Source organism: Xiphophorus hellerii, chromosome 16 (assembly GCF_003331165.1).
Source record: "Xiphophorus hellerii strain 12219 chromosome 16, Xiphophorus_hellerii-4.1, whole genome shotgun sequence".
Lineage (NCBI taxonomy): Eukaryota > Metazoa > Chordata > Actinopteri > Cyprinodontiformes > Poeciliidae > Xiphophorus > Xiphophorus hellerii.
Window position 1 is genome coordinate 21,148,862 of NC_045687.1, and position 26,809 is coordinate 21,175,670.

Sequence of the window (26,809 nt, forward strand, 5' to 3'; positions counted from 1 at the left end):
TTTTACATCACAGTCAGTTGGAAAAAGCAAAACTGTGTCGTTAACCCCGTAATCAAAGAAAATGTGAAGTTATTCATTCATTTACAAGATGGTGCATGGCGGCCAAAACAGCGAAAGCAAAAACTCTTTGATTCAGTAGCGGTTTCTGCAGATTCATTAGAGATCAGCAGCTTGACCGCTTCATTAGGATGTAAAACTAATGAGAAAATACACATATAATAAAAAAATAATCATTGTTTCACTGCAAAAAGACAAAGTATTACTGAGCATTGTAGGTCTAGTTTTTGGAACAAATATCTTTGCAAACTTGAAATAAGACAAAACTAACTTATAAGTACATTTTCATGTTTTAAATGAATCATTTCTTAAATTTGGGGAAAACGTACTCTTTCCATTGGTAGATTATTTCACTTACAATCCTGAAAAATTGTTAGAAGTGAAATAGTCTTCCAATGGAGCTAGTAATTTTTAATCAACATTAAGGAATCGACTTAAATCAAGCTCGTATGTCTTGCAGAAAAGTTACTTTTAAGTATGTTCTGTCTTATTTCATTACTTGGTAAGATTTAGAATTTTTTTGTAATGAATTGGGCTCATTCATCTATAGAAAATAAGCAAAAGGTGAGAAGTGTAAACAATACATACATATAAAAAATAAATACATAATCCAAATAGAATTACAGAAAGCGAAGGGAGAAAAGCCCAAATCCAAATGACAGAAGCGACGGCGGGGTGTGTGTTGAAAGTGTCTGAGTTGTGGCGATGAACTGAGCGTCTTTCTTGTTGAGTTGAGGTTCCTTGAAACCGCCTCAGACACTCTGCAGACCCGGCTCTGTGTTTGTTCAAGTGCCGAGGCATGTGGCAAGGAGAGGAGCGTGTGGGTGTGTGAGGGGAGGAAAAATTCCCAGCAAGATTCTGTTTTTTTTTTTTTCTTTTTTCTGGAAAGTTCAGCCTGTCAGTTGAACTGTGGCGTCGCTCGACGCAGTTATAATTACGGCATTTAAATTAATTGATGGTTTTTAATGATGCAATCCGACCATTTGTAGAGGCTTTTAGAAGCGAGAATCAAACAAGTTGGGACATTATTATGAATTTTTCCTCCATTTTTCCCCCTCCGCCCACACATGGTCAAAATTATAAGTTCTAAAAATAAATACAGTGGCTCTCAAAAAGAGGACACACCCCCAAACTGTCTGGTTTTTAGGTTTTGAAAATGAGGCCATCATAAATCACGTTTAAACATTTTCCTTATGCAATGGGACAGACGGTTATTGTTCACCGGAAAATATCAGACTTCGGCTCCCGCCAACCGCAGTGAATCTGGTTGACGTGAAGTTCAGATGATATATCTCATTACATGAAGGTATTTGTGTAAAATATGTATATTCCACACAGCAGAAGCTTCGTTTCCATTACAAATGTGCACAAAACTTTGCCAATATTCTGCTAATCTTAAAATAAATAAATAAATATGCTGTGTTTCCACTGAAGAGGAATTAAAATCAAACGTGAATAAGTTTGTTCACACGATGTCATTAAAAATCATGTAGCGCCATCATTCTCCTACAACTTCCTGTCGTCGTCTTCTTAGTAGTTTGTGCCAGTGACAACATCCGGTCGTTGATCACGTGACTGTTATGTCGCGAAAAGCGCTTCCAATAAGCCAACTTCGATATTGGCGACCCCCTCCACAAAACAAAATAAGAAAAAGAAAAACCTCACCTTAGAGACAAAACTAAGAAAAACACATTATTTTTTAAAAAATTGTGGTGTGTCCATTAAGTGAACTTATTTTCAAAATGTCAAATTGCGCAATTAATAGTCAATGGAAACGCAGAGACTAAATATTTTTCACAAAAGTGTTAGGAAAACGGGACTTGAACTGGTCGGAAGAGAAGGCACCAGCATTTTCACATCAGCTCCAGCGGGTTTGTTCTTTGCGTGTGACAGAAATGAAGTCCACAGGACTCAGCTGAGAACTGGGGTTGAGAGACAGGAGTCCTCTTTCAACACAAAGTAACTGAGCCTGCAGTTAAAAGTGAAGAATGACTGAGAAAAAGGCGGAAGACCGTAGAAGCTTTGAGGACGCTATCGCACGCTCTCCTGGGGCCTCCTAGCGGACAGATGGAGTCAATGCAGGGACAAGTCTGTATGTATCAAAAACCAGGGCGAAGCTCAGGTCTTTTTAATCGTTGCTCCAAAACTATAGAGCAAAAATGTTAAACTTTTCAAACTCGGAAATTTCCACGTTTTTTCCCCCAGAAAATTAAAGTCTTTTGTGGGGTTTTTTTTCTACCTATAATGGCCCTAATAGGCTTTTTTACACATTTGATATATAAAATTTTTTTACAACAGTTGAAGGTAACAGTCACTTTATTGCGCTCCAAGATGGGACTATGACCAGAAAACACAAAATACTGCCTTTTAAAAATGCTGTTGGATTGTAGTCTTTGTTTTATTTCCAATAACAATTTTATTTTAATATTGGTCTTGGTTTGTTCTCCGCCTGCCCCCCCAACATATGCTTCACAAGAAAGGAAAAAAAAAAAGTTGTGGTTCATTCACTGATGTTCTCTTAACCACCTTTAAATTCCATCCGGTGATTTCTGAAGACGACAGAGCGACGCAACGGATCAGGCGTAACAACGACAACGAATGAATTGAGATGTCTTTATTGTACTTTATGGAATCCAGTGACAGTGACACGAGAAAAAGGTCCTGTCCCCCCCGTCCACCTCTCCCCTTTAACTGAATGTGACCTGAGCGGGAGGAGGCGGCGGCGGCGGCGGCGGCGGGACGTACCGCGTTCCCGTCCTCGTCGTTAAATTAAAGCACAGCGAAGACACATCCAGGCGCGTTGCCACAAAACATGCATCCAAAAGGGACTTCGAGGAATGCAGTACACTTTGTCTCGACAAAGACAAAAAATGTATGTCACTTTGAATCATAATTAAAAAAATAATAATAATAATAAAAAAAAAAAAAAGAAACAACAAAACCACAGCTGCTTTGTTTGCCCGCGATCTGTCCATGATGACTCAGGCTCTGTCAAGGTTCCACTTACAGGAAAAAAAAAAAAAAAAAAAAAGACACTACCATTTCATTATGGGACATGGTTTAAATATGAAATAGATGGTTCATAGCGTTCATTTTTTCCTTTTTTAATTAATGGTGTACTTAAATGCTGACTGTGACACTAAAAATCAGCCCGTCTAGGTAAAACTAGTTCTCTCCTCTGGCCGCCTCCCTGCTGCGTCTAGTGAAATATAAAGTCAAGTGAAGCGACGGGGTTCACTTCAATCATCCTCACTGCCGCTGGCTGAACGCTCCTGCAGAGAGAAACCAGGCATTTACTGCTTTCCATACAAAACTATCTAAACACAGAGGTTTATGTTAAACTACAAAACAAGGTTCCTGCATGTCCTCACTCACATTCCTACAGTTTTGAGATGGAAACATGACGACTTCCTGTACATTTACAGCAGATATTTGAACAAGGAAGAAAGGAAGAAGGGCCTAAAGAATGAAGGACAGAAAGGAAGAGAACAATGCAAAAAGAAAAAAAAAAGACACAAGGAAAGAGAGAGAACAAAGAGAGGCAAAAGAAAGGAACAAAGAGAGAGAAAGGCTGATATGGAAAGAAAGAAAAAGGAGTAAAGAAAGAAGAAAAAAGAAAGAGAAAGAAAGTAAGAACAAACAAAAGAAAAGGTCAGAAAGAGAAAAGAAACAAAAGAAAGACGATTAGAACGAATGAAGGAAAGATTGAAGGACAATGAAGAACAGATGATAAGAAGGATTGAAGGATACGAGAAAAAAGTGCAGAAAGGAATGAAAAATGGGAGAAAAGAATCAAAGAGAGGAGGAGGAAAGAAAAAAACATGGAGGAAGGACAAGAAGGACATTGACTCTGAGAATAGTTTCCTGTCCTCCATTTTCTTTTCCCTCTCTTATCCAGATCAGGTTAACCCGGTCTCCAGCGTCTCCCTCACCTCCTCCTGCTCGTCCTCGCTGTCGTCGTCGCTGACGACGGGTTTGGCCCGGGAGCCGCGGCCCCTCCGCCTCTGACCTTTGCCCCCTCGGTCGCCCTTGTCCTTCCGGCTCAGCTTGATCTTCACCTTCACCGATCGAGCTGACGGGGAGAAAACACGAAGTCGTGAAGAAAAAAACAAAACAAATCGGTGCTTTACGTCTGCTCTCTCTCTCTCTCTCTCTCATCCTCACATTCAGACTCGGAGCCTTCGTCCATCTCCTCCTCCTCCTCCTCGCTCTCCTCTCCCTCGCTCTCGTCGTCTTTCTCGATCTTCTGCCTCACGCTGGTGAAGACAGACTGGAGCACGATGGAGTCCTCGTAGATCTGGAAGAGTCGCCGTTGACGCTTTTAAATCGGGACGGGAAAACGAGTCGGGCGGGTTTGCGACGGATCTCACCAGAGAGCCCTCCAGGTTAAAGGTCTGGGCGTTCTGACACAGCAGCATCACGTCCTTCTCCAGGTCGTTGAGGTTGCGGTACTTGTGACTGCGGATCCGCTCCTGAGGGCAGCAGGGAGGAGCGGAGAGAGTGAATGGGAAAGAGGAGCGAAGAGGAGGGAAACGCGAAGCCGTTCCGAGTTTCTTCCTCACCTTGATCTTCTTGAAGTCCACCGGCTTGCGGATCAGCTCGTAGTACTCCGGCAGCTCCTTCCGAGACGGCAGCTGGATGAAGACTTCGCTCAGCTGGCGGCCATTCCTGCAGGGAGGAAGAGCAGAGCTTCAGCCTAAAGGGTGGAAAACGACCGGTCTGCGTCGGTCGGGACCAAAAACAGACAGAATTTGGCGAAGGGTGTCGGCCAAATAACTTGTGGATCATGTTGTAATTTACTTTCTTAATTATTGTTCTTCTAGAGAAATCTGTAGACCTGAAACCTGAACAACTGGAGATTGAAAACGGTCACAAAAATCCTGGTTTTGACTAGACATGTCGCGATAAATCCTGTCCCAGAAGTTATCGCAATAAACGATAATATTGTTGATTTGAGACCATTTTCAGGTAATATATTGCATACTAACACAAGAACAGATTCTCAGAGATCAACGAACTTTAAATTGTAGTGAATATTTAACACTGGAACTGGAAGCCATTTTAAAAAGAAATAAACAAAACAACAGAAACAACAAATAAAATGAATCATAAAGTCTCTGTAAACAAAACTCTCCTTCAAAAAAAAGCTCTAGCTGAGACCAAAGCACCAGACTGAAGACTTTTATCATCCAGTTTTTGTGGAAAAAGGGAAAAGAAAAAAAAACATAAATCAAGCAAATGGAAATTATTGAGCTTGTTTTAATTCATCATGTAATTTTTTTGCAGCTGTTCTAGTTCTGAGCTCCAAGTACTTGACCGCGTGAACGGCGGTAACAACCATGAGGCCTCCTCTGACTCGGTGGCGTTCCGCCGGTCTTACCCGTCCTTGTATTTGACGACGGCGTCGACGGTCTTCTTCATCTTCTTGGTGAGGGACGGCGGGTTGGGGGAGAGCTTCTCTGCCGGCGGCCGGCCGCGCTTCTTGGCCTTCTTCCCGCTGTCGTCCTTGTCCCGCCCGCGGTGGCTGGAGCTGGGCGTGGCCGGGCTGCTGTCGTGGTCGCGCTCTCTCTTGCGCTTCCTGGTCGTCTTTTTGTGCCGCACCTCCTCCTCTATGTCCTCCAGGTTTCCTTCTTCTATGGCCTAAAGAAGGAGGAGAGCGGTGAGTCAGAAGGTCGCCTCCAAACCCGGTCTAAACCCTCGGAGGTTTTCCCCCGCTCTGTCCCACCTTGAGCCACTGCTTCTCGGTCAGCGAGTCGCTGTAGTCCACCTCCTTGCGCTGACGGGAGCCGCGGCCGAACATCTTCTCCTCCTCCTCCTCGCAGGTCAGCCTCTCCACCTCGGCGTCGTCCTTCAAGATCCAGCCTGGCATGTCGTCCTCCTCCATCAGGCGCGGCTTCCTCTTGGGGTTGCGGGCGTCCTCGCGGCGCCTGTCCAGGTCCATTCGCTGCCAACCAAACGGGACAGATTAGAATCCAACTCCGCAAATATCAGTGACTAACTCCGGAAAAGGAAAAGAAAAAGAAACTAAACTTACCATGAAAAGCTCAAACTCTTCTTCACTTCTTGCAATCATCTGATTGACGGTCTCATCGTCTGGCACCTCGTCCTCCTCCTGCAAGGAAAAGGATTTTTCTTTCATTTCTCGCACAGGGCTTCTGCACGTTTCACCAACTCAAACTTAAGGCTCTTTAAGACGCTTTCAAAACCGTTATGAATGAAACGTAAGATCTTTATCACAACAGAAAATCACGTATTGTATACAGTAGTAAGACCAAGAATTTTTGACAAATATGCACATAGAACCTCATGGTACGGCAAGAGAAGGAAGCAGCAAACTGATAATAAATGCACTCTTCACACAAAAAAAAGCTATCTATCTAGTTAGCAAGGGTATATTAGCAGCTAGTTAGCTGTGTTTGTTACTCCCTGCGTGTCGAATCCAACACACATGATTGACATAAAAAAGCTAGCTAGCAACTGACCAGCTAACTAGAAGCTAATTAATGCTAACCCCAAGCAGCTCGAGCTACAGAATGGACAGAAGATGTCTGCACACAACTCAAATGTTTTCCTGACAGAAAAGTCCAGTGAGAAAAATAACATGCATGCAATATACAGTACAGACCAAAAGTTTGGACACACCTTTTAATTCAATGAGTTTCCTTTATTTTCATGACTATTGACATTGTAGATTCACACTGAAGGCATCAAAACTATGAATAACACATGTGGAAATATGCACTAAACAAAAAAGTGTAAAACAACTGAAAATACCCCTTATATTCTAGTTTCTTCAAAGTAGCAACCTTTTGCTGTGATTACTGCTTTGCACACACTCTGCATTTTCTTGATGGGCTTCAAGAGGTAGTCACCTGAAATGGTTTTCACTTCATAGGTGTGCCCTGTCAGGTTAATAAGTGGGATTTCTTGCCTTATAAATAGTCATGAAAATAAAGAAAACCCATTGAATTAGAAAGGTGTGTCCAAACTTTTGGTCTGTACTGTATGTGTGTAAATAGTCCTTCCAGGACTAAATTTAAGACCTGTGATTAGCAAATTTAAGGCCAACTTCTATATTTTTAAATGGATTTAAGAGATTTTAAGGCCTTGATTTTAACTACATAAACTTAAGACTTTTTAAAGCTTTAACTTTAGATTAAGCCTGTCGCAATAAGCAATTTATCCATTAATTGCTTGATAAATTAAATGTAAGTTCACATCATAATATATTTTCAATTAAAATATTGCTTACAAAGATGTTATAATTCATTTTATTTATGATTTCAGTTGCATTTGGTTTTTATTTCCATTTTATTTATTGATTTTAGATATTTAAAATATCTTAAAATTTCAGAATTAAGTGTTCTTCACAAAGTTTAACCATAATAAATAGTCTTTGAGAGGGCAAACATTTGTTATTATGCCATTGTTATAACACTTGAAAATGGTGTCAAAATGACAATATTATCGTTTATCGCAATAATTGCTGGGACAATTTGTCATCTGGCAAAATTTGTTATCACGTCAGGCCTCCCTTAGATAGATACATGAACTTCAGACTCATTAAGACTTTTTAGGGATGAACAGACTCCTCGCGGTAAAGACCAGTTCCTGACCTCGTCCTGCTCCTCGTGCTCCAGGATGGCCTGCAGGAAGGCCCGCCGCTCGCAGCCGGAGGACTTCTGGTCGAACATGCCGGCTTGGATGACCTTCTGGTCCACGTTCAGCTTGTACTTGGCCGCCGCCAGGATCTTCTCCTCCACGCTGTTGACGGTGCAAAGGCGGAGCACGCGCACCTCGTTTTGCTGCCCGATGCGGTGCGCTCTGTCTTGAGCCTGAAGGTCCTGTGACGAAAGAGCAAAGAAGAACATCGGTTCAGACACGAGAAAAAACTTGAAGTCGGAACAAGAGAGGTTTAAAAATGGAGCCTTGGATTAGCATTGTTAGCTAACAACTGATTGTGTCATCCTGGACTTGTTGCTATCAAATATCGCCTCTGCAGCCTGAATATTGAGCTGTTAGCATGTCATGAGGTTGTCATGCAGCAACAGTCAGAGGCCTCTCATACCAAAAACATCTTGGTTATTATTATTATTATTACACTAGAGCTGTGTAATTTTATTGATTCCACAATATTTCTGGATTTTTTTCCTCAGAAATTAAAAATTTTTCATCTGCGAGTATTGATACATTAAATTCTACTTTGAGTTTTATGTCAAATCCACATGAATTAAATGACAGCTATCAAACATGACATTTTTTACCCAGTTGCACATGTACATTAAAAATCACATGAAACAACCAGTTACAATTAATTAAATAATGAAATAGATAAATTACATTATCTAATATAAGTGAATAAGACAAAAAAGTTTCCTTTTCTGCATAACCATATACACAAAGCCACACAACATTTATTACACCAGTATTACACCATCAGTCCAATTAATTCAATCCCAGTCTATGGATCAGTCACAAAATGTCACCAAAATCCTTCTGTCCCTCTAAAATCTTTCAGAAAATCTTAAAAATGTATTGAATCATATCGAATCATATTGTTTCCAGAATACCGTGATACAAATTGTATCGTGAGCAGAATATTATCGTGAGATTAGTGTATCGCTACAGCCCTGTATTACACCATCTTCTCCAGCGGTTATTGCTGTTGCAGAGCAGAATGATTGGTTTAGACCGCTTCCTGTGATTCTGCGGTCCTGTGCTTCACCTGGTGAGGGTTCCAGTCGCTGTCGAAGATGATGACGGTGTCGGCAGACTGCAAGTTCAGCCCCAGGCCTCCTGCCCTGGTGCTCAGCAAGAACACAAAGTACTCCGAGGCCGGGTCGTTGAAGGTTTTCAGCAACATGCCGCGGTCTTCTGCTTTGGTGGTTCCTTAGGGGCCAGAAATAAAAACATGTTGGAGACAAAAAAAAAAACAAAAAAAACATCCAAATTCCAACATAGGGCTGATAAAGGAACATTGTTCTGAATATTTTCAGCTATTTCTCATAGTTTTTATCACTTCAGCTTTATTCTTTTCTCTTTGATTTTCCCCAATTGTGTTTTATCTAATGATTTTCACACTAATCCGGGTAAGGATCACAGAGAAAAGTGATTTCAAGCCACATTACATTTATCTTATTTATTACATTTTATTTGAATAAATCTAAAGATAATACGGTTAATTTACTAGAGTAAGTAAAGCTAAAAATAATCCCATATGCACTCATATACTTAAAAAGTGACATGTTTAGTTCAGATTGAAATTTTATTTTGAAGAATTTTAATCCAGAAATTTTGAAAAGTATTTGCATACAGCATAACCAACCAATACTAGGTCAGGGCTCCGTTTGAATGAATGAAGTAATAATAATAAAAATAAAATTAATAACACTATTTTGTTCCAGCATAGTACAGAACCATAAAAACAAAAACAAAATACTGTATTAATGTGGTGTAGCGCTTCTTGGGTGTTACGGACTCTCACCTTAGCTTTCTGCCACATTTTTTCCTTCCTCTCAACTTTCTATCAATTTCACTGGCTGCAGAACACAATGACCTTTCAGTTTCCCAATGATCATGCATTTCATAACACAATCTATAGTCAGTTTTAAAATAAAAATGATCTTAATTCAAATTAATAGTTAAGTATCTGAGGAACTGAATTTTGATTTTCAATACCTGTAAGGCCTGTTCACTCAAATCAATGTTCAAACTGTATTGATCTATATTTAATAAATCTTTGTATTATGATTTTTTTTTTTGATTGAATTCATAAAAACAAAAACAAACCTTTTGATGTCACAGGTTTATTTTTGCACATAAAGTTTTTTTTTTTACCATCCAAACGCAGGTATTTGAAATTGCGGTAACCGAAGTAGTCCTCCATGATGGTCATGAGCGACGTCATCTGGCAGAAAAGCAGCACTTTGTGTTTGGTGGCTCTCAGCTTGGGCAGGATGCGATCCAGCAGCTCGAACTTGCCCGAGGCACGGTACAGATCAGGGCTAACAAAAAGACAAACAACAATAAAAACAGTCAGTTGTCATATATACACGTACACATTCATGAAGAAGGAATGAGAGTGTAGTTGTAAATACCCAGTCACGATTCCTCCGGAAAAGCCGAGGTGCTCGGAAAAGGACTCCTACGAATAAAATGTAAACTTTAGTATTCCAGAAACGTCGGTGTGTTTACGGATCGTCGCCGTTTCTGCAGCTTCATGCCTCGATGTGCTGGAACATGTAGGGGTGGTTGCAAATCTTCCTCAGCTGCATGATGGTGTTCATCAGGGTCTTCGTCCCGCCTTTACCCTAAAAACATTTAAAAAAAACACAAATGAAATCTGTAGTTTGCTAAATATCTCCTAAATTAAAAAAAAATATCATTTTAGTTCTATTTCAGGGTGTGAACATTTTTCCCCGCGGTAAAATCCAAACACTTTTCAAGCATTTTCCAGTTAAGTTTTCAAACTTTTCCAGCACCTAAAACAATAAATGATCTAAAGAAAAAAAACTGTTTCAATTCGCTATTGTTTGATATTAGTTATTACTGTTATCAATAACGTCTTGTGGTAGACTTCAGCAAAATACACTATAATATAACAAAACTTTATGTTTTGAAAATGCTCTCAAACACCTGACCGATGTGAGAACAAAATAACAATAAAATGCGCTTTAACTCAAAATAACCTTTATTTCAAGTGAACAGATCAATATCTGAATGAGCCATTAAGAATAATAAATATTCAAATATAAGATAAAAATGCTCACCATGTTTTCTGACATTTAGAAAATAGAAGTAATCTAAAACAAGAACATTTTAGACTGATTTAACTTCAATCAGTGAGGAAAAAAACCCTCTTTTTATCAGGTGTATGAAAACATTTGTTTTCAACTGTAACGCTTTTACAAATTTAGGCTTTAAATTGGACTTTATTACAAAACCTTGCCGTTGGAATACGAAGCACTTCCGAGAACTTTATGCAGAACAAACTAAACAAACTAAAATTGAAGCATTTTTAAGGATTTCAAGTACAAACCCTGTATTTTCAATTTCTTTACACAACGATGGCGTTACCTTCTTGTCTTTTTCCGAGCCGTCGGTCAGCAGAACGCCTTTAGCCTGCATGTGGCGGTACAGAACTCTCTGCAGAGCCGACATGTCGCACTTGATCACGTACTCCACCTGCGGCGACCGATGAGGGGAGATTAAAAAAAACAATACACGTATTAGAACATAAAAAACCTCTCAATAACAGGTTTTCTATGTGTTTTCATGTTCCTATGGTTACCTTCTCTGGCAGCTGGGCCTCCACCTCTTTCTTAAGCCGGCGCAGCAGGAACGGGCGGAGCACCTTGTGCAGACGTCGGATGATCAGGATGGTCTCCTCTTCGTTCAGGTCCACCTTTGTGGACATTTATTGGTGCTGGATTAGCTTTTCATACGCTCTACTAATCTGGAACAGGCTTCCAAAACGCAGAATTCCTTTAAATAAAAGCTAGAAACTAAATGTTTAGAGTTTCCTTTGTTTAGTAGTAAATGGAACATTGATCAACAAATTTGATACGCGTGTTTGCGCGATGATGGAATTTGGCAAAATGTAACGTTTATTGCTTGTTTCATAACTGGTGAAACAAGCAATAATTATTTTATAATAATTATAACAATAATTACTATTTGCTGCAATATGAGCTCAAAGCGTTCAACTGGCTTACCAAATAGTTGCGTTTACAAAAATAATAGTCATAAGTGAGCGTGTCACTCAAAAGAAAAGCTGAAGGTGGAAAGAAAACAACGTCAGAAGTTCTTATACGATCGGAGAAACTCACATCTGCAGGAATATTTTTCAGTTTCGCAGGATGAATTGCAGAACTTTTTGTTTTTGTAACGATAAGATTTCACCAGCACACAGATCTGCTCTTAACTTAAAAGTAGTTTATTCAAAAAATGTGTTGAGATCATTTCAGGTTGTGTATATTAAGACGTTGTGTTAATGCGAGGTCAGTTTCAAGCTGGGTGGTTCGTGAGTGTTTGATTAATTGGTCCCCATCCTGGATGGGTTAGCATTTATGCTAAATGAATGTAATAACTATTGAATAGAGACTAAAAAACATTCAAAGTTGATGTTTCTTCATATATTTTGTAGAATAGTCGGCAGGTTTTCAAAGGGGGTCCCCAGCCAGAGGCTAATGCTGTCGGGGGGCCATGGCGTGTTAAAGGTTGATAAACCTGACCGACCTTTTCCCCGGTCATGGCGAACGGAGCGTTGAACCACTGCTCGAAGGTGCTGCAGCTCTTGAAGATGGTGGGCAGCAGGAAGTTGAGCAGGGCCCAGAGCTCAGGCAGCTTGTTCTGCAGCGGCGTCCCCGTCAGCAGGAGGCGCCGCGGCGCCAGGTAGTGCGTGTTCAGGACCTGCGTCAGCTTGCAGTGGTGGTTCTTCATGCGGTGGCCCTCGTCCACGATCATGTACTTCCAGCGGATCTGCGGGGGAACGATGATGTCAGAGCAGAGCGGTTCGTAACCTTCAGATTTCAACGTCATGAATCTGTACAAAGTGCTGCAAGTGTGAAAATCCACATTTATTGGCTCTGGACTCAAAATCACTGTTATTATTATTACAAAAATTCTGTTTAAAGGTTTCAATTTACTTTTGCTTGTCTTTTTTTATAGTTGGTGTTTAGGCATTAATCCTCCAGTCTTCCAATAACACATAATTATCAGGTGATATTTTCAGATTTCCTGTCAACTTTAAACATTTTTTAACTCAAAAACACAGCGAGCCAAAAGGGGACATAAAAAAATAAATAAGTAACAGGTTTTCTATGTGTTTTCATGTTTCTATGATTACCTTCTCTTGCAGCTGGGCCTCCACCTCTTAGAGGGGTAGAGCGCCCTCGCGCTCCTACCGATGAGCTTAGCAAGTTTTCTGGGGGAAACCAGCATTTTAAGGATTTCATTTTCGACACCTGAATTTAAGACTTTTAAAGACCCTTTGAGGACGCGAACACGCTCTGAGTGCTTTAGGAGGAACAGGTTAGCTAATCGCAGTCTGGTTTGTTTTCTCCAAATACTTCAGAGAACCTGATGACTAACAAACACACAACCAGAGCTACAATAGTGATATAGGTCATGTGCTAGAACGGCCTAATCAAAGTACAGGCCTAGTAAACATAAATTGCTAATTTATGTTTACAGGCGGTCTCCAACCAATCAGATTGAGCTCCGGCTACTTTACGTAGTAAAATGAACAGAACTATCAGTTTGCAGACGGAACAAACTAGTAGAGACACAAACTAAAAGACTTTCAGTCAGAGCTGCTTCTACATGCTATTAGAGACTGGATACAAATACAGTCCACACTTTTTAAATGCTACTTTGTTAAAACAAAATAAAATAAAAAAAAATCTAGAAAATTGAACACTGCCTTGCGCTATTCTACTGAATAACTTTGCAGGATGGTGTAAATTAACAGATTTCCGTTACCTTGGCTAAGATCTGCTTGTCTTTGATGATGTACTCGTACGTGGTGAGCAGAACGTTGAACTTCCCGCTCCGCAGGATGGGAACAAACGAGCGGCGAGCCTGCGGGGAGCCCTGGAAGGGACCGGAACGCGTTCAGGAAACAAAACTAGAACCGTTCACGAGGCGGAGGAAATGGTAACCGAGCAACGCCTTACCTTGTAGGAGACTTTCACCACTGACGGGGCCCATTTGTCAAACTCGTACACCCAGTTCGATAAAGTCCTGAAACAAGAGATTGCTTTCTGTTGGGAAGAGTCACCTGGACAGTCGTCACCCATGAAACGTTAATCTGGTCACACCGTGACTTACGAGAGCGGTACGATGATGAGGAAGGGCCCGTTGATGCGCTTGAGCTCCATGAGGTACGTGATGAGGGCGATGGTCTGGATGGTCTTCCCCAGGCCCATCTCGTCGGCCAGGATGCCGTTCAGGTTGTTGTTGTAAAGCGACACCAGCCACTCCAGACCTTTAATCTGACAGTCGGCACAGTTAGCCCCGCCCAACCGTTTTTTAAATCCGCAGCGTTGCGGTCGGCGGCAGACACCTTACCTGGTACTGCTTGAGCATCCCGTTGACCATCAGAGAGGACTGCTTGTCCACTTTCTCGGTGACGGCGTGTGCCACGGCGTAGTACGACTGCAGGCCTCGGTTGAAGCTGGCGCTGCCGTATTCGTCGTCAACGTCCTGCTTGGCGTGCCTGGGGGAGAAAACAGCAGCTCGAGTGAAAAGCGAGTCGTCGACGCGTGGAAATGAGCCGGAGGAGGCGGAGCTAAACGTTAGCAGTTACTCTATGATGTGCTGAACGTCAACTTCCGAAACGTCTTCGCTGTCGGGGTCTGGAATCTTCTTCTTCTCCTCGGTTGGAGCTGTCGTAGGCTGAGGCTGGTCCTCTGCGTCGTCCTGGCAACATGTTTTTTTTTTTAAAACGTTAGCACCAGGAGCGAACGCCTTTTACTGTGTTTTATTTGGAGGCAAAGAGTACGCACCTCATCTTCCTCCTCTTCGTCTTCTGAACCGCTGTCCTCGCTGTCTGAACGCGGCGCCACTTCGTAGCTGCAGGGAACGCGCAACGTTCCGTTATTAAAGCGAACGCAAAAGCAAACGGATCTGATAAGAACCGATGAGCCGATCAATCAGCCAAAATTTCCGCAGCTGGTCACTGAATACGTCCAAACTGAAAACCCTTCGGCCAGTTTCGGAGCTCAACCCACCAAACATTTGTTATGTAGACAGATTACAATAAACTGATGCTTTTGTGTAAACAACATCAGATTCAAAAGCATTTATCAGAAATGCAACAAACCAATTCCAATTCCCGATTTTCTTTTATATCTTTTATTCTAATGTCTGCCATCGTATGCGTTCAAGGTGAGGCCAGTTTTTCAGTTTAAAGGGACCATTTGAAAATGACCTTAAAGCAGGTACGCATTCATGTTTTATTACAACTAAAATTCGAATTTTAATTTGAACATTAAAGAATTGGGGTTTCTTAATATTCAAATTTTAAATGTGTTTTCATTGCCTGAAAGTGGAAAATCATCATAATTAGAAGGAAAAAAAAGCCGTCAAACATCGGTCTGTGTGTAATTAATCTATGTAATGTTTCACTGAGTAATAAAGTGGACTTTTCATCAATATTCTACTATTGATTTATGTATTATGTATGTTTAATACCGTAGATATGAATTAATAAGTATGTCACACCTCAAATAATCCTGGGAATCTGTCTTGGAAGGACAAACCTGATTACTGCATGTCTGTTTATTTCTTTTCTCTAACAGGCGTCTGCATTTCGGAAATTATATTTTGAGCTTTTGCTAAAACTGCAATCTCATTTTTCAAAAAGTTAAAACAAATATTTTTAGATTAGCATTACTTGGCTGGTTTGCGATGAATTAATGAATGTGAAAAATCTTGATGAAATTTTCAGTCAGTGACTCGCTGGTCATGGGGGAAAAAATCAAGAAAAAAAATCGGTGGTTTCCTTGGAAACCTAAAATATCCCATTTTCTTTACAATCAGAAAGCCCACATTGGTGGTCATAATCCTGTACTTATTTTATCTTCTAGTGTGTTTACATATGAGGAAATATTGTGTCATACACCTTGGAAAGAAAACTGAAATGAGACATAATCATAAAAAGTTTGCCTTTTTTTTTTTTTTTTTTAGAAAGCAAGCGCGCCATGATAATTACCCAGGGTTCATTTCCAACCAGGCTTCCAACTGGCCAGCCTTAGGTGCCTCGACGCCTGTCAGGATCTTTCCGCTGTCCACGTGGATGACCTTCACCGGCAGGTCGCTCATCTGACTGGTTTCGTCTAGAGGCTAGTAGCAGAGAGAAGAAGAATCAAAACGCTGAGCTTGGAGACGGTGGCCCATTGGGAACAAACAAAGATTTTCCTCTAAGCTCACCTCTCCATCAGGTCCCATAGCAGGCGCACCGCCTTCAATGGCGTCTGGCTTCTTAAAACAAACACAGAATCATTGTGAGAAACAATATCACAACCTCAAAGTTCAGACATTGCCAGAGGCGACATTAACCTTCTTTTTTTTCTTCTTTTTCTTCTCCTTGAGAGCTTGTGCCGCCTTGTGGGCGCGCACCAACTCGGTGAGGTTGGCCACGTATTCGTCGGTCTGCTGCAGTAGGTAGGCCAGGCGTTTGTCTTTCTTCTGGTCGATGAGCTTCCGGTAGCCCTCCTCATCCTCAGCCTGGGGGAATGTTCAGAGTGAGCTCAACTCGGACTTATCGGACCATCAGGTGTTTGGTAAAAAAAAAAAGTCTCACCATCAGCCTCCGCATTCTCTCCTTTTCGATGCGCTCATTCTCCTTCTTCTGCTCACGCTCGGTGTTGGCGTGATAGGTAGTCACAGCCTTGGTGGCCTTCTGGATCTTGGCTGTGATGGAGCGGTGGTATTCTTTAAAGTCCTTGGCATGCTGCAGGATGCTGTTGAGGTATTCCTGTCAGGAGAAAGGCACAAACCAATCCAATGGTTCATAAAGATTCATCATGACCGCCATCAGACTTAAAATCCCAGAGTTTTCATATGTTTTTGATTGCTAGCCAGCCAGATACATAGCTAGTATTCTAGCCATTTACTTAGCTAGTATGCTAACCAGATACATAGCTAGTATTCTAGCCATATACTTAGCTAGTATGCTAACCAGATACATAGCTAGTATTCTAGCCATTTACTTAGCTAGTATGCTGACCAGATACATAGCTAGTATTCTAGCCATATACTTAGCTAGTATGCTAACCAGATACATAGCTAGTATTCTAGCCATTTACTTAGCTAGTATGCTAACCAGATACATAGCTAGTATTCTAGCCATTTACTTAGCTAGTATGCTAACCAGATACATAGCCATAGACTTAGCTAGTATGCTAGCCAGATAGTTAGCTAGTATGCTAACCAGATAGAAAGCCAGATAGTTAGCTAGTATCCTAACCAGATAAATACATAGCTAGTATGCTAGTTAGATAGACAGCATACTAGCTGTCTAGTAGCCAGATAGATATATACTCAAATATATAGCTAACCAAATAGACTGCTAGCCGGAAAGACAGTTAACTAGCCAGCCAGAGAGCTAGATAGATAGCTATGTCGAAAGATATATAGCTAGATTTCCAGAGAAACAAACATATAGCTGGCTAGCTACTTAACCAGATAGACAGCTAGCCAACTGACCAGGTAGATAAATAAGCAGTCAGAAGTTGTCCAGATAAACAGCGACTATGCTATCCGGACAAATGGCTAACCAGATAGACTGCTAGCTAGGCAAGAAGATAGCTAGCCAGCTAGATCGATATATATAACTAGCTAGCTGGTACATAGATGAGACAGATCAGATGAATAGATAGCTCAACGGATAGATGCCAGAAATTCCAATCTGTTCTTTTTCCACAGTTGTCTAGAACTTGACTTTAAACTCTGCCATTTGTCCAGACTCCATATAAAGTCTAAACCTCTTTAAATTGTTTTCCCATTTTTCATTATTTAATCAGCCTCACATCCAACTTCTTTGTAGCTTCTTCTTGTAGCTGTGCCTATAAACATGCAGCAGCTCCGGCATTAATTGATGAAAGCTTCTCTACCTGGTGTTTCTGGCGACGCTTTCGCTCTTGTTCGATCTTCTGCTGTTTCTCCAGCTTCTCTGTGATCCGGGCCTCTCGTAGAGACTGACGCTTGCTGCGCTTGTAGGCTTTGGCGTTCAGGGCGGTTTCCAAAGCTGTGTCCCGACGCATGCAAGCCACCACCTCTTGACGCAGCTGTAGGCAAAAAAAAAAAAAATTAAATAACTTGCTAGAAACTAATCATGATGATAAAGCCAGTATTGTAACGGTGTACCTGTCTCTGGAACGTAAGCAGCCTCAGAGCCTTGAGCTCGATGGTGGCCTTTGTCCTCAGATCACCGGCAAGTGAGCCAGGCAGATGCTCCAGCTCCTGGATGCGGTGAACAATACGAGCTTGTAGCCTGTAACAAAGAAGCACCAGCTCATTTTTTTCATTTTCGGTACAACAATGAAGGCCCAAACTTTCCATTGCATTATAAAAGTCTCTAAACTTAAGACTTTTAGAACCCTCCATGATTTGGACAGTAATCCTGGACGATCCTACATTTACTAAACTTTATTTTGTCTCTTAGAAGTGTACTTCCTGTTCTGCATATTCCTGCTGTGCAGATGTTATCACCTTCTCTACAGCGACACCATGTGTTCAGTACGAGTCGCAGGTCTTTTTAGCGCCTTACTTTTTGACTCGAGCACAACTTTATTCACAAAACTTCTGCCTAAATCTGTTCGAACAAAATCACATTTTAAATACAAGCAAAGCTTAAAGAACCTTTAAATATGACGTGTTGGCTCTGGAACATCAGTGAAGAGCTTTTCAAGCGTTTCTCTGCTTTGTTCTGTGGTGAATTCTGTTGCTGCGCGTCGTTCTTAGAACGGCTTAAAATAACCTTCATAACAAGCAGTCATACAACATAACTAGCATGCCGACTCAGAAGGTGTTACTGTGTAGTCTGTTTGCTTAGAGACGATCCAGTTCACTCCTAATAGAAATATCCAATGATAGAGGAATGCTTGGAAAAAAAGTGAAAAAAACCCGATAAGAGTAGCGGTATTTCACCTGCGGCCGGAGCCTCCCACATGTCCTACACCTCTCATGTCTCTTCACAATGCCAGACAAGAGTCAAGCTCAACAGGGTCTTCTTTGTGCCACAGCCATGAGGACGACATGGGAGTTGTGCTGCTCCATATCGGCCCCTCCGCCCTCCTCACCTGTACTCTCTCTCCTGGAGGATCTCCACCGGGTCCAGCCCGTGGGGCTTCTGGATAGGCGTGATGCGGTTCTGCTTCTGGTGCAGCATCATGGGAGGGAGCTGCGCCGGTTGCCCCGGCGACTGCGTCTGCGGGGGCATCACTGGGGAGGCAGCTGGAGGCACGGACGGCGGGGCGGGTGAGGGTCTGCCGGTGGGCTGGGGGGGAATCAACTTCTGGGGAGGATTGGATGGGGCAGCGGCGTTCACCATTGGTCCTGGAAAGGAAGAATTAATTTTTATTTTAGCTCATGAACTGAATCGTGATCTATTTTAGATTGTAAACGGGACATTATCGTAGTTGTTTTTCACGTTTTTGTGTCCAGTTTTTTTTCTTAAATCTTCGCTTTTAACTATTGTTTTCTAACTGAATGTAGATCCCTGAGAAGCATCGACCTGTTTTGTCACAGAAATGCAGAGGAATAAGTAAATAATAAAAACATTCAAACATTTGGAGCTATGAGCGGGTTTACCTTCAGGCCATGATTTGGGTGGTCCGTTGGCAGGCTGGCCTTGCATAGCAGGAGGAACTCCTGCGGGTCCGGGTGGCGCCATGTTGGGACCTACCATCCCTAAAATAAGAAAAAAAAAATACAATATTTACCTTCATTTTTATAGATAATCAGTAAAGATGCACCGATCCACTTTTTTCACTTTCGATACCAATAACTGCGCTTTAGCATTGGCCGATACCAACCTATTACAGAAAATCAGCTGAATTTACTTAAAACGTTTCCTTTCTTTTTTTCTTTTTTTTATAAACACAGACATAAATGCACTGAGTTGCAAATGTATTTGCTAACTCTGCACCAGTACGTCACATTTAAATACACCAAAACCTTCAAAAGCTTGGTCAAACTTATAAAAACAACTTTCATTTGTTCGGTCAGTGCAGTTAGGAGTAGAACAACCAGTGTAAAGTAAATACTTTTGTATTTACTTTAACAAAAACAACTGCAATAAACCTTCTTTCAAATGGTTCAAATGCAATGGGGGAATTTATTCATGCGGGAATAAAGCATGACGTCGATCAGACCACAAAGCATAGAATTAGACTGAATAGTTCTGCCCTTTTGGATTTGACACTTAGTCGCCAATACCTGATCATAGAATTACTTTCAATATCAGGACCGATACAGATATTGATATCGGATCGGTGCGCCTCCAATAATAAATCTAAAAATAACCATTTGGGTTCAAAGTTTCCCTGTTACTAAATAAATACCGTATCTTGTGTTGGTCTTCCTTCACTCACCATGAGGTCTGTTGTAGTTGGTCTGAGCTGGTCCCGGTACTGGTACTGGTCCTGGTCCTGATCCCGGCCCCGCAGGTGGGCCGCCCCCAGGCCCGGCGGAGGGCGGCATGTTGGGCATGGGGGGCGGCTGCTGCTGCTGCATCCCAGGCATGGGCCTCTTGCCCTGCACAGCCAGCTGCAGGTGCTCTGGGATCGGGTGATTGCGCGCCAGCATCTTGTAAGCCATGATCTGGGCCCTGAGTTGGTGCAGCTGGTTCTGGTTGAAAGGGGTGGGTCCGCCGGCGGCGCCCGGTACGACCCCCGGCCCCGGTGGCCCACTGGGACCCGGGGGCCCGGCCCGGTTGGGTTGGCCCATGCTCTGGGCGGGGTCCCCGCTGCCCTCCATGGGACCGGCTCCGGGGCCGGAGGGGGGGCCATTGGCCGGGACGGGGCTGGGCGCGTGCTCCGAGCCGCCCAACGGAGAGGGGTATCCTAGCAACAGTGACAAGGCGGGGGAGAGACTTGAATGAGATGTCAGAGAAAAAAATAAAGAGGAACTTTCGCTTTTGAATTTATTTGAGTTACAAAAACATTTAGTTTCCTCTTTGGGACAAATAAAATATTGTTGAGTTGAATTTTACATTTTAAAAAGAACAAGATAACTCTATTCAGGTCCAAACTTTAAAACATTTGAAACTCTAAACTGTTAAATCCCGTTTCTTTCCTCTTCAGTGTGGAAGTCCAAAAGACAAAACACTGAAAATATATTGAGCTTGTTCACATTTCATCATATCACAGTCACAAATTTCAATGCCACTTATTGGGATTTTATGTTTCGGATCATCACATTGTAAATTATCATTATGAAACCATTAAAAATGAGTAGTCGGACTCTATTAAACTTTTTAATTGAGTTAATTTCAGGGTCTCTAATTAATGGTTTTCAATTGAAAACCATATAGACAAAATAAGCAACATTCTCAATTGAAAGACTATTTTTGCTGCTAAATTATTGGATAAATAGACAAACGAGCTCAACAACAAAGATATTTAATGTTTTCCATGTATTATTTAGGTTATTCAGCCATCAGATTGGTGCTTTCAGGTGTTCAAACCCCTGATCATTCATGGAACTTCTTTAGAAATGTGGACTGTGGATGTTGACATTAGCATTGGTGATGTTTGTGCTGCAGCTACACGTTTCGCATTAAGTTGCTAGTTTAGGTTAGACTAACTCCTTTTGACACGACTTGAACACAATGATGGTCTTTTTCAGCGTCCAATCAAATCAGTTTTCGAAGCAGAAATGAACCTCCAGTGAGTGAAGAAAAACAGCTGTGTCGTCCATCGACGTTAGCGGATGTTGCTTGTGCGTCACATATACACAAGAACCAGAAACATGGAAATGCAAAGGCCTGACAGGAAGCTTTGCATCGACACAACAATAAACATAACACAATTCTAAAAGCTCAATAGTTTAAAATATTAAAAACCATAAAAGACGACATAAAAAAAAAATACAAAAATGAAATAGAAACGATGCTAAATGGAATTTTGGTAGCTTATGGTAACAGGAACAAAACTTGTTTTATAACGCCTAGCTTTTCAGATTTTTCCGAGAAGGTTACTAGATGTTTCCACAATTATCACAGAAAATCTCAATAAAACACATGAAGGGTTTGTGATTGTGCTAAGATAAACTCAGGGGCTGTGAATACTTTAGCAAGGCACTGTAGATGCATCTGTGCTTGTTGTTTCCTGAAAGCTAAAGCCCATAAAACACTCCTCCTCTCTGCCAAATCCACACCGGCAGAGGAGGAGAAACAGGTCGGATGGGTCCACACACGCACGAACACGCCCACACACTCTAAAGCGCCTGTTTCTCCTTGATACAGGTTGGCAGGATGAAGAGCAGATATTGTTTCATACTCCCTCCGATGTAAAAATCAAACCACACAATGATCTAAACTAGAAACTTGCGGGGGGAAACCGTGATTGTGTTTACTTACACACACATAAATATACATTAGGGGTGTAACGATACAGTAATCTCACGATGCAATACACAACATTCTGATCACGATACAATATGTATCACGATATTTGGCAAACAGTACAATTCAATACGATTCAATGCCCTTTTGCGATTTTCTGGAAGACTTTAGAAGGACAGAGTGATTTTAGTGACATTTTGTGTTTCATAGACTTGGATTTAATTAACTGAAAACTGATTAAAAGCGCCAACTGCACAATACCCAACTCTGATTGGACGGAGTCCAACAGTCTACAGCTGGACAAAATGAATCAAAGATGCAGTGAGAAAATTAGTTTCTGTCATTTAATTCATGTGGATTTGACATAAAACTCAAAGTTTCAACAGTGATCTCCCCACTCAGGAGCCAAACAAACCAGACATGTTAAAAAGAGGGTATAAGCCTGTAGACCCGTATGGTTTATCGTATCGATACTCGCGGATAAAAAATTGATACCTTCCGACCTGCATGTTATTGTTTACATAAGGAAATTTTGCGCATGTGGACAAAGCTGCAGGGCAAAAAGACAATACATACATGTCATCCATAGCCGCGCTGCCGCCGTAGAATAATTCCGTTAACTCAATGAAACTTGGACATATAGATATTAATTTCGTGCTGTGATCCACGGCAAAGAGAAAGATCGTTAAAGTGCAACTCAAAACCACTTCTTTCTCGCTCTCTGCATTGGCCAGGCTACACACAGATTTGTTGCCATAGCAACTGACAACACCACCCCTAAAAAAACACTGAAATATTTCCCACACAAAGAGCAAAACATTCAGTCTGTTGCAGTCGTATGGTTTTAGGCTTAGTGTTTATTTTGTGATTATTAATAAGTGATTGATGCGGTAAGAGGAGAAAACTCTAAATATATCGCTGCACTTGACTCTACTGTATTTCTAGCTCGCTGTTACTGTCTCTTACTCTGCAGTTGTGGAGTCACAATGTCTGGGATCATGAGCGCCCCCTGCCATGAGGCAGGAGAACTGCCTGCCTCACCTCGAATCTGTTCTCTGCCGTTTCTGATCGCTACTCAGCACACGAATCACGTTACACAAACAGTTGGTGACAAAAAACACTGTACATTATATACATAAGCTAAATTATGGAAAGTCAGTTCATATATTAAATGTTTTTTAGCCATTTTATTGCCGACGTACAGACAGGAGGAGCATGCTCTCATAGAGTGGCAGCCAGTGCAGTTAGAGAGGTTGATCAATCCCAGGTGAGGCTCAACTCACTGCTGCCTCACCAGCTGCGCTTCCGAGGATTTGAATGGGGAAAATGCGAAAATTCAACAATTTTGAAGAAAAAATAAGCAAAATTGGTTAAGCTAAATGAAAAATAGGTACTTTATAGTACAAACTACAGGGTGAAAATAGCAATATAAATTATTTTATCATTATATTTTTCCATTGCCTCCCCTGACTGCACGTCACTGATATATATATATATATATATATAGCTAATGAGAAACTAATAGAGGGAGATGAGTTACCCTGGGAATGTTGGTCCATTGGGCTGGGGGGCGGTCCCATGCCGCTGTGTCCACCAGGCCTCATGCCCATACCCTTCATCTGACCATAGCGAGGGTCATCAGGCATCCCCTTATCGTGCATGGGGTCCATTGGCTGTGCCAGATATTCAGACATAAAGACGGAAATTATCAACTGAGAATTTAACTGAGAGTTTAACATTATTAATGACATAGAAGTGGGTTTTAAAAAACACTAGGAAAAGAAAAAAACTATTGTTTAAAAAAAAAAAGAAATCATTTATACTTTGTGCATCTGGTGCATGTTGTCCTGAGGATATCCTGAGGGTCCCTGTGGGGGGTGGGGGTGGCCAGAGCCGGCCGGCCCTGGGCTGGGCCCCATCATGCTGTGGGCCGAGCCCGGCGAGGGCCCGGGGCTGGGGCCCATTATGCCTCCTGGAGATGGTCCCGGGCCCGGGGAGGGACCGGGCCGCGGCGTCCCTCCCATCGGTGGGTCGGGGGTCGACATCTCTCAAGAGGAGCTGGAAATGCGCAGCGGAAATTTGTACCCCTAGAGAAGAAGATAAGATTAGAGTGACTAAAAACAAAAAAGGTTTATCGAGATTATTAATATAGTGGAGCGTAAAAATAACAGCACTAAGGCATCCATTTAGTCTCTTATTATGTATTTTCTGGGCACATGCTGCCATTTTACAAGGATAATCAAGTAGCAGTTAGTGTAAAAATGCTATATATATCAAATATTACTTGAAATAAATTTGACTTTGTAATTTGACACTTTAAATTGGGCCTCTGTCTCTTTAAGAAGCTCCTATTCTTTATGAAACTCCATCTTCAGAAAGTCATCTCAGCATCAAACCTCTATTAACCCTTTAACAACGTTTTAAATCAGCATTTCACTGAGAAGTAGCTCCTATAATGAGCTCAGCAGATGTGCAGTTCCTCCAGGTGTTTGCTAATTGCAGCTGGCTAGTCTGAAGGAGCTCAGTCCACCCTGCTGTTTTGCACAGGTGAACGTTTGTCACGGGGAGATTCAAGAATTTCTCAAACATGCATGAAACACTTAAGGAAACACTACAGGTACGTTTTTGATGAGGGAATAACAATATAGCATGTTGTAAAGCTAAAAAAGGTCACTTTTACATGACGTTTAAAATAGACACAAGACGTTTCTTCAAAATTCTAACATTCTCTGTTGCTTTTTAGTCATTATTGAAGAATAAACAGAAATTTTCTTTCTGAATTTATGGTAGGTATTTCTGCAGGTTCTGAATACAAAGATTGGAGGGACGGAAACAGGCAGATGTATAAACTGGCAGGTCTAAAGAGGGATTTTTAAAATCATACAAATAGGGAATAAAATCTCTAAATGGCTCTATTTTTCCCATACTTCTCCACACCTGGAAAACGCTGTAAAAAAAAAATAAAAAAATCCATCTTCACAGGAACCCTGTTACCAACAGGCTGATTCTTTCCTACTCAAAGTTTCTCCAGATATACATTTTAGAATACTCTGTGTTAAGTATTTTTTTTCCGGCACACTCCTAAAGAATAATCCACACATCTTTAACACTTAGCTTTAGATTTATTGTAAACATAAATGGAGATGGTTTGTGTTTTTAATAGGGCCGCGTCAGTTTCTAAACGTCTCCGTAACTGTAAACCTGACAGGTGGACAGTTGCTGGGGCAACGCAGATGAATCTACAAGTTCAGGATTAAAGGAAATGTGACAGAAGTTATTTAAATGTCCCTTTGTGCAACACAACAATAGGCGAACAAACTAAGGGGCCATATTTTTATCCAAATAAGCTACAAACTTACGAGTTTAAGAAATAAAGTCGAGAAAAATCCCCTCTTGTGTTGTTGCTGTGTCTACATGGACGAGTCGGTGCCTGTTTTCACCCATTTAAACTGTTTCAGACATTGCTAATGTTAGCCAGGCCTAGCCGGCTTTAACAGATAAGGTTACACCGACACTATTTAAACCCTTTGTCTGAACCTCAGCATTGACTAAATGTTCAACCAGCTTATTTATACCAACGGTACACCTAGTTCAGTCAAAAATAAGTGTTTAAATATCACAGAAGCTACAAAAACACCGCCCGACTCAGAACAATTTACCAAAAAAAAAACTCTGAAGCAACACATCAGAAGCTGGCGACTGCTAACATGCTAGCGAGCTAGTTCGGCTAGCCTTCCCCGGCCATGCTGTGCCAGGCCAAAAAAAGTAAGAAAAACGATGGTTTTTTTGTTGATATATTTGATGCGGTGCGGCGACACGTGAAAAGTTGGAGCATCACTCATTGTGGGAGCTGATTGATCCAACGCGCCTCCCGTACTCTTGGCTCGCCGCTCCGTTCTTCTCCTAAACCAATTTTCATTCATTGCACTCTGCCGCGCCACTGTAATGTCGGTCGGGCTTTTTCTCTCTAGAAAACCCCCCCACTAAAGCTAAAGTAAACCCAAACAAAAGCACTAAAACGTGGCTAAAAGTGTCCTCATGCAGACGGAAAGACTTAAAGTACTTACACGAGAGTTTGAATGTTGATATTTGGGTTCTGACCGGAGGCAGCGTCTTTTGGTTTTCCCCCTAACCAGAAACAAAGAGCGACCTACCCGGTCGGTTTTTTTCCTACAACCCCCCTCCCGTCTCCGTCTCTCTGAGAGTTGCTGTACGACTCAACAGCGCCACCTGCCGCGCATACCAGGCCCCGCGTTTACGTGCCCGAAAGAACGAGAAGCCCGTGCGAGGGGAGGAAAGGAACCCGATTACAACATTAACAGGATTTAACCTCACACATTTCTTTAAAACACTAGTTTATTGTGCAATAAACTAATTCGAGCAGCGCTGGAAATTAAAACAAAGGGCCTTTTAGTTTACTATAGCAAAAATGAAATCTCTTACCATAACTCGGTTGATAATAATAAAAATTATAATAGCTTTTTTTTCTCTATTGGCTAAATCAGTCTTCAAATAATAATTTTCCTTTCTAGTGTTTGGAGAACGTTATATTTACACCAAAACAGATCAGTGTATAAACACAGCATTAAAGAGGTAATTTGTAACCTACAAACACCAAAAGTAGAATTTATACATCTGCATATTTATAGAAACAACGTTCACTGTGACTACTATTCCAAG

The 26,809-nt window shown here is 41.5% G+C and overlaps 1 protein-coding gene across 3 annotated transcripts; it reads right to left on the reverse strand.

The window, feature by feature from the left end:
* Positions 1-2,656: 2,656 nt before the first annotated feature.
* smarca4a (SWI/SNF related BAF chromatin remodeling complex subunit ATPase 4a) lies at positions 2,657-26,315 on the reverse strand. 3 transcript variants are annotated; one of them, XM_032588434.1, is made up of 34 exons: positions 26,197-26,315; positions 23,953-24,216; positions 23,670-23,802; positions 20,157-20,627; positions 19,375-19,473; positions 18,864-19,119; positions 17,929-18,055; positions 17,676-17,849; positions 16,364-16,537; positions 16,120-16,287; positions 15,991-16,041; positions 15,773-15,903; positions 14,565-14,631; positions 14,366-14,478; positions 14,128-14,275; positions 13,888-14,051; positions 13,734-13,800; positions 13,540-13,650; positions 12,295-12,537; positions 11,348-11,461; positions 11,134-11,241; positions 10,281-10,367; positions 10,155-10,201; positions 9,895-10,061; positions 8,783-8,946; positions 7,674-7,901; positions 6,092-6,169; positions 5,783-6,001; positions 5,438-5,697; positions 4,620-4,725; positions 4,428-4,529; positions 4,222-4,354; positions 3,990-4,129; positions 2,657-3,329 (listed from the first exon to the last, which is right to left on the reverse strand). In XM_032588434.1, exons 2-34 carry the CDS (start codon positions 24,172-24,174, stop codon positions 3,297-3,299), a joined length of 4,905 nt encoding a protein of 1,634 aa, XP_032444325.1. In that variant the 5' UTR covers positions 24,175-24,216; positions 26,197-26,315; the 3' UTR covers positions 2,657-3,296. The 3 variants fall into 3 exon arrangements, with proteins under 3 accessions (XP_032444325.1, XP_032444326.1, XP_032444327.1); XM_032588435.1 differs by lacking the exon at positions 26,197-26,315 and having other exon boundaries at positions 15,991-16,038; positions 23,953-24,174; XM_032588436.1 differs by lacking the exons at positions 18,864-19,119; positions 19,375-19,473; positions 20,157-20,627; ... (1 more) ...; positions 23,953-24,216; positions 26,197-26,315 and adding an exon at positions 18,712-18,851.
* Between the last annotated feature and the right edge of the window lie 494 nt (positions 26,316-26,809).